The sequence below is a fragment of the Nansenia antarctica genome (genome assembly GCF_963989245.1).
Source record: "Nansenia antarctica genome assembly, chromosome: 1".
In the NCBI taxonomy this organism is placed as follows: Eukaryota; Metazoa; Chordata; class Actinopteri; order Argentiniformes; family Microstomatidae; genus Nansenia; species Nansenia antarctica.
The window spans coordinates 31280739-31288764 of NC_137674.1; the positions used below are offsets into that span (position 1 = coordinate 31280739).

General features: G+C 49.7%; 2 protein-coding genes across 2 annotated transcripts in view; one reads left to right on the forward strand and one right to left on the reverse strand.

Moving 5' to 3' along the window:
* Positions 1–464: 464 nt before the first annotated feature.
* On the forward strand, positions 465–2195 carry ankrd63 (ankyrin repeat domain 63; the record flags this gene model as incomplete). The annotated part of the gene is made up of 1 exon (XM_080550188.1): positions 465–2195. One exon carries the CDS (start codon positions 465–467, stop codon positions 2193–2195), a length of 1731 nt encoding a protein of 576 aa, XP_080406314.1.
* Positions 2196–4214: 2019 nt separating this feature from the next.
* The window catches only part of pak6 (p21 (RAC1) activated kinase 6), a gene marked incomplete at both ends in the record, with an annotated part of 9200 nt that continues 5388 nt past the window's right edge, over positions 4215–8026 (reverse strand). The window contains 5 exons of the mRNA XM_080533572.1: positions 4215–4382; positions 4895–5029; positions 5484–5609; positions 5739–5865; positions 7131–7264. Of these exons, the coding sequence (XP_080389698.1) occupies positions 4215–4382; positions 4895–5029; positions 5484–5609; positions 5739–5865; positions 7131–7264 (690 nt within the window). The remainder of the gene's footprint in view (positions 4383–4894; positions 5030–5483; positions 5610–5738; positions 5866–7130; positions 7265–8026) is intronic.

Sequence of the window (8026 nt, forward strand, 5' to 3'; positions counted from 1 at the left end):
TGGAGACTGCACAGAGAAGACAACCGTCAGAACTTGACATTTTATCCCAAAAACGTAAAAAAAATATCTAATTTCCATTCTCTTTGCAAGCACCTTTCACTTCTCTGTTAGTGAAACATTGGCCTTGTTTTTCTCCTTAAGTAATTATTCAGTTCAAATAGCATATATTTCCTCCAGGCGAGTGGCGCTTGTTCTGAATAGATGTTGCGGCAACATAATGGTCCTCAGATGGCTGTTTCCTTGGCAACGTGGGGAGGGCATGTGCAGCGCGAGAGGTATAAAAACACCGGCAGCTCTTCAGTGAGGCTCACTCTGAGGTAAATACACTCGCTGTCAACACAGAGAGTCCCAGAGAAGCTCTCTCTCTCTCTCTCTCTCTCTCTCTCTCTCTCTCTCTCTCTCGCTCTCGCTCTCGCAGCACACGCTCTCACAAGGTTCACTTCCAGAAGTTGTAGTTGTAAATAATGATGCGACCAAAAGATCTGCGCCAGGGCTCCGGCACCAAGACGTTCCTGGACGCCATGCACGAGGGCAAAGTGCACCTGGCGCGCTTCGTCCTGGACGCCCTGGACGGTCGCATCATCAACTCCAAGACGGAGAACAGCCGCACGCCCCTGATGTTCGCCGTGTGCCTGCAGGACCCCGTGGCCAGGTCAAAGTTCACCCGTCTGCTGCTGGACAAAGGGGCCGACGTCAACTGCCAGGACGAGCACGGACGCAGCGCCCTGAGCCTGGCCTGCGAGCTGGGCTACCTGGACGCGGTCAAACTCCTGGTGCAGTTCAACGCCGACCCCGATGTCTCGGACCTGTGGGGAAACAGCGCCCTGATGTATTCCGCCTACGCGGGCCATAGCCAGGTGCTGGAGTTCCTGGCGAAGGCTTTCAAGAGGATGGGCCTGAAACTGGACCGCATCAACCACGCGGGGCACTCGGCCGCCCAGGTGGCGCACTTCTTCGGACACGACCAGTGTGTCCAGGCCCTGAACTTCCCCGGGAGGAAGCCTGCGGGATCTACAGAGGAGCCTCCTCCGCTCGGAGAGGTCGGGGGGGAGGTCGGGGCGGGGGTAGAGAGACGGCAGCCCAACAGGCTTCCCAGTCAAGTCCTGGAGAGGTTCTCTAAGCGGTTCCAGAGCAAGACGGAGGAGCAGCTGCCCGGGCTGTTGCAGAGACAACTCAGGGTCGGGGACAGCAGCAGCAGCAGCAGCAGCAATGGTCTGTGGACACGGTTCAGATGTCAGTCCCCCGAGAGAAAATGCCCCAACCAGGCGCTCCCCCGTTGCCTGGAGGTCAGCCAGACGGGCCAGACACCAGAGGAAGACCAGGAGGTTTTATTCACAGCCAAACAGACACAGAACTGCAAGCTAAGGGACCTGAGGGGGGTTAAAACAATAAACCATCACCATCACCCAGAGACGAGCCAGAAAGATGTCAGCAGAGCCAGAGGAGGCCTTAAACAGGAGCAGGAGACACCAGAGGGCATCCCATTCTGGGGCAAAGCTAAGTCGTTTAACCTGGAGCTCCTGAGCAGCCGAAAGCAGTCCTATCAGGGTGACATGCGTGACATGAGCCTATCAGCCCGAAAGTTAAAGCGAGCGTCGCTGCAGGAGGAGAGATCCCTGATAGCCAAGATTGGATGTCAAGAGAACACCTGCGCGGTGACAAACGACGCTGCCGACCAAACTGTCACTGCGCCAAAAGCACCTTTAAACGGCAAAAGCCAATCTCTCTCTCTGAAAGCGCCGCCGGAGGGGGAGGACACACAGACAGCGCAGTGTGCAGCGCAGCAGAAAGAAGAGGAAAAAAACAACAACTACACCGCCGCCGCCACGGCCGCCGCCGCTCAATCAAGCAGGAGAGAGAGTCAGAAGCGGGGAAGCCTCCCGCCGGTGGGACGTCACAACAAGCTGCTGCTCCACAGAGGAGAGATGGAGCCGGAGAAGATCCTCGTCCGCCCGCCCGGCTACACCGGGCTGGGGACGAGACTGATGCGGAGGTTCACCGCCCCCGAGTTCATGAGGATGGTGATGGACTGCTCCTCCGGCGGGTCCTCCTCGCATGGCAGAGGGAGGATGTCCCGGTCCGAGACCTTTCCTTTCTCTCACACGCACCAGAAGGTGAACAGCCAGCCCAGCGTGGACAGCATCAGTGGGGTGAAGTGTGAATTTGAGAACAGTTCCCATGTCACCCTTGATTAGAAGTCCACATTTGAAATTGCAGAATTAGCAGTTGGGCAGTTGGTTTTGTTAAAGCACTTTATATATTCTACAATTTCAAGTGTGGTTGGTTAGGCTTCTGATGTCCTTTATTCATAGTTTGGTACAGAAAAAAATCTTAAGCTATTTAATATAAGGCTATTTGACTTTTTGTTATGAAAAGCTTACTATCCTGTCTGTTATTTGAGTCATGTTGCCTAATTTAGGTATGCACAATCACTGTTGTACATACTGCAACATAATGTCAGTATTGATTAGCAATGTACATTTTGTTTATCAATCATTGTATATTGTATCATAGTAGACCTATGCTGTTTGCATTATGCTTATTTTAGGCTATATGTCAGCTGTATTCAAAGCTATATTTATTAAATATTTTTTGAAACATCACACAATTCTTATTCTTGCACCATTCACATTGCATAATGAATGTGCCTGCGTGTGTGTGTGTGTGTGTGTGTGTGTGAGAGAGAGAGAGAGAGCGAGGGAGGGGAGGGGGGGGGGGGGGGAGTCTCACAGGGGCATAAAACAACTGAATTGAAAACAACAGGCACAGTATTTAGCTGAGCAAGACTCAATATGCATTATTTATTGACTTATACAAAATTAAAATAATGTATAATTCTCTTTTCCATGAATGACATACATAGAAATACGAAGACCGTGAAATATGTTGTATCCTATCCCTGTGTGTAAGAATACATAGACCATGTGCAATGTGTTCTCAGCTGGTGGGCGTTCTGTAGCATCACATGCCAAGCCTGTGTGCTTTATCTATGCAAACAAATGCAGATACAGTCATACACATTTTCAGTAGTAGCAACACACACATCCTGTAATTCAAAAAAGTCAGTCACAATACAGTGGAAGGGGATGTTGGAAGCAAACATTAACACAGCATCCCAGGCATAAACACACACACGCTCACACACACACACACACACACACACACACACACACACACACACACACACACACACACACACACACACACGCACACACACGCAGACTTTCAAAATCCAGTGAAATAAACGTCTGAATTCATCTCAATATAACTACAATAGTTTAGCAAGTAGTAGGTCCTAATATACAGAATCTGTATTTACATTATTTGTTCAACAGCTACGTTTTTTTAAGTTGACAATCTAAAATGAAACCTTATTTGCAACTTCACATCTTACAAACAACTCACGACACCTTTTGGAAAAGCTAAAAGAATAAATATTAAAAGGAACATGATTCCATGAGCCCAGTAAAAACATCTTACCCCTCATCTACACATTTGTCTTGGTAAAGTTGAGGGAGGCTGGTCTCTCAGAACAGTCTCTCAGTACAGTAGAGATGAAACACATGATTCAAGCATTCAGATCAGGCCAGGTGTGCCTCCATTTGGCCATGCAAAGAGTTCACTGACAAAGGTGCAATTCCAAGGTCAGTCAATATCCCGTATGGTTGTCGAGGTAACATTAAGTAACAGCTGTCTCCTTCGAGTCATGAGGCTACCGTAACTTGAGCCTAGCACAAGCTAATACAGTGAGAACACACTTTCTAGTATCCAAATACTACGACGGACAACCGCTCGTTCGCAGTAGAAGTTTGTAATGCAGTTTACCGTTATCCTGGAGTCTTCAAGTCTACCGTATACGCATCCATGTGAGACAGGCTTTGTGTCGGGAGGAATCCCATGGGATGTCAATCACAGCAGGCCCAGACTTTGTTGAGATGAGTTACTGTGAGGAATACTGTTTGCATGCTGCCGTTACACTATGTCCACTCACTGCTAAAGTGCTTCTCTCAAGTCCAGGCCCATGCTGTGTCAACCAAACTTGCTGGCCCCCCCGTGAGCACTCTAGCAGAACCGGGTTTCATTGGACTCTGCATCTCTGGAGCTGCTCTCCCATTGGTCAGGGTGCTGGGTAGGTTGTTGTGCCTGAGTCCGGGCCTGGGCAGGTCAGTCTCAGGGTGGGTATATCAGGGACCAGGGGAGGTCCGTCCGGAAGGTCAGCAGCGGGACATGCGCTTGCGGTACTGCTCCACCAGGGGCACTAGGCACTGCGGGGAGCCGCTCTGCAGGAGGAAAGGGTGCTCCAGAAGGTCCGTGGCGCTGGCCCGCTCCACTGGGTCCCGGGTCAACATGCGGTCCAGGAAGTCCTTCAGAACCGGGGAGATCTGGGGGGAAAGGAGAGAGAAGGGGAAGGAGGGAGAGAGAGAGAGAGAGAAAGGGAAGGAGAGAGAGAGAGAGAGAGAGAGAGAGAGAGAGAGAGAGAGAGAGAGAGAGAGAGAGGGAAAACTTAATCAAAAGGCACATTCAGACTAGACTGTGTGTGTGTGTGTGTCTACGTACTGTATGTTTGCGCGAGTGTGTGTTTGCATGCTTTTGTTTGTATCTGTGAGTCACACAGGGCCTCAGCTGGGCATTTGGGTGCCCTAAGCGTAATTGCGTAGTAGTTGCCTTCGAAGATATATATATATTTATATATATATACGTATATAATATGATTATTATGATGATTATTAGGCTCATTTGATGCCCCCCTCCAGGCATGCTTATGTACGTAGTGGCGGCCCTGTCGCGGTGTGGGTACACGTGTGATTGTGTGTCTGTACGCTGCGTGTGCATGCACCTCTATGAGGGGCTTATGGGTAATGTGGATGTTTGTTTATACGATGTGTGTTCTCACCTGGCTGGCGTTGCGTACGGTGGGAGCCAGCTCATCCCTCAGTCTCCTCATGGCCGCCACGGGTGTCTCGCTGAAGTAGGGCGGCTCGCCGTCCACCATCTCCACCACCATGATGCCCAGAGACCAAACATCCACCTGACAGATTGGATTAGATTAGTTTTATCGTCCCCAGGGGTAAATTATTTTTTTCACACCACTGTACAGTATACATATATACATACAACACTGTATAACACAGACAACAACAGTACTACACATGACAGATACACAAGTACACACACTCAATTATTTAAGGCAACAATGGCTGCGGGGATCAGGCTTTTGCCAAAGCGAGCCCTATTGCACCTTAGTATTCTGTACCTACGCCCGGATGCCAGTGGGGCGAGGTACAGATTGAGTGGGTGGGTGATGTCCTGTTCTATTGTTGTTGCAATGCGTGAGATGGCCCTGTTGTTTAGTGCTGTGAGGTTGGGTGTAGAGATACACAGAACCAGGAGGTAAATCAGTGTTGCACAGTGCATCATGGGTATTGGTTTGGAAACAGTGAGGAGTGTGGAATGTGATATTGTTGTGATTGGTAGGACATTACCTCAGTGCTGTATGGGGATTTGGAGATGACTTCGGGAGCCATCCAATAAGGTGTCCCCACTAAAGACTTCCTTTTGGGAATGTCCTTACTGATCTGGGCACAGAACCCAAAGTCGGACAGCTTGATCTGCAGTGGACAGGGACAATTACCGCATTAATTAATAATGAACAATTATTAGCACAGACCGAGAGAGAGAGAGAGAGAGAGAGACCAAGAGAGAGAGAGAGAGAGAGAAGAAGAGAGAGAGAGACCTACCCTCCCATCCAGTGTGAGTAAAATGGAGTCACTCTTAATGTCTCTGTGGATGACCCCCTGAGAGTGGAGGTAGGCCAGCGCCTGCAGCACCGCCTCACACACCGTGGCTATCTGCTCTTCACTCAGCCTGGGACAACACACACACACACACACACACACACACACACACACCATCAGCACAGAGACAGTTATTACACCCAACAGAGCCTTGTGTATGTATTATCAAAGTATAACTGTACTGTAGGTGGGTATGAAATCATTTGAAATTCAAAATAACACACCACAAAAGACGTGTCTGATTGCTTTATGTCTCGTTTCAGAAGGGATATCGATCGTTTGGGAAAACTTGTTTGGAGCGGGATTGCGAAGTCTGAAGGAGGTATGATTGAGCTAGACTAGAGCATCTCATTTCTGACGTTTCAATCAATACAATGGATGGTAATCTGAGGGCTTTGACGAGCACTGACTGTGACAGCTGTTACAGACTGGATCTGGCCCCTTCTGTGTTGTGTTGTCAGCTGGCTGGGGACGACGGCAGGCCCCCATCCCCTCTACAAGTCTCCAGATACCCCACGCTCAGATCATCCCTATTCTCTCTCCTCTGGGTGGAGAAGCGGCCAATATTCTGTTTAGAATTTGGGAGATAATCTGCGTTGACAGTTTCTCCTCCTTGCTGTTGAGTGAGCCATTTCCCTGATTTTGTTTATTCATACAGTAACTGACATATTGGACGGCATGGGAGCTACAGATAAATCATATCTTTGGCCAAATTGAATTCCCCCAAATACAAACAGTCATCATCGAGGCACAGGTAAATCGTATCTTTGGCCAAATTGAATTCCCCCCACGTGTCATGCACAAATTTGATGATGTTATCAGATTAGAGTTTCCCGTAGGCCCCCCCCCCCCCCCCTATGGGGAACTCTAATCTGATAACATCATCAGATTTGTGCCTGTTGAAACGACATGTGGGGAATTCAATTTGGCCGAAGATATGATTTATCTGTACCTCAACGATGACAGTTTGTTTTTGCTCAAGTATGAGTGAGAGCGACTGAATGAGATTCTCCGTGGCCACTGCTGCGTGTCACTGTCCCCAGTTGCTCTGATCAACTAGTTGGTACCACACTACCCCCTTGTGGTTCAAATAGGTACTGGAGATCACTGTGTCAACTAGCACCTATAGCCTTTACCTTTTTTGTGTGCTTTTCTTTCTTTTTTTCTTTTTTTACATACCTCCTTGCAGCCTTGTCTTATATGGGTGTCAATTGTTCACTATTCACTGTTTGTGTCATGTAATTTGATGTCCCACATGCCACGCCCCAAATGTCTGCTGGTATGGGTGCAGTTACCACAGGGTGTTGTTACCAAGTGTTGGCCCATACTCCATACCTGGTTTCAGACACGATGTTGGTCAGAGCTCCACCCTGAAGGTACTCCATGATGACCCAGAGCTCCTCCTCCACCAGGGCGCTCTTGAACATCTCCACCACGTTCCTGTGCTGGTAGTCCCTCATGATCACCACCTGGACAGACAGACAGTCAGACCGTCACAAACCGTTCACACACAACAACAACACGAGCAACTCTGATCCCCGTCGTATGTGGCTAGGCATCCAGGCCATCACAAACTACACGCAAACCCCCATCCCACCAACACTGCGTCTCTACCCGAGGAGCTCAACCACTTCTACGCTCGCTTCGGCCGGGACAACAAAGAAACAGCCATCAAAACCGAGCCCCCCCCCCCAAGACGACCATCAGCCCCTCACACTCTCCACCACTCAAATTGGTCAACCACTCCTCCTCCACCCTAACCATGAACACCAACACCGGCATGCCTCAGGACTGTGTGCTGAGCCCTCTCTACTCCCTCTTCGCCTACGACTGCAAGGCTCTAACACCATCATCGAGTTGGCAGATGACACCACGGTGGTAGGCCTGATAAGTAACAATGACGAGTCACCCTACAGGGAGGAAGTCCAGTAACAGGCGGTGTGGTGTGCTGACAACAACCTGGCCTTCAACACCAGTTAGACCAAGCAGATCATTGTGGACTGCCTACTGAACCAGGGGCTGCCTACACTTGGTGGGTGGGTGAGTGGAGCGTTCCTGGGTGTCCACATCTCAGAGGACCTCTCTTGGACCCTCAACTCCTCTTCCCTGGTCAAAAAGGCGCAGCAGCAGCTATACTTCCTGAGGAGATTGAAGAAAGCCCAGCTGTCTCCCAGGATTCTGGCCAACTTCTACCGCTGCACCATTGAGGCTTCAGCAGGCTCCAGAACAGC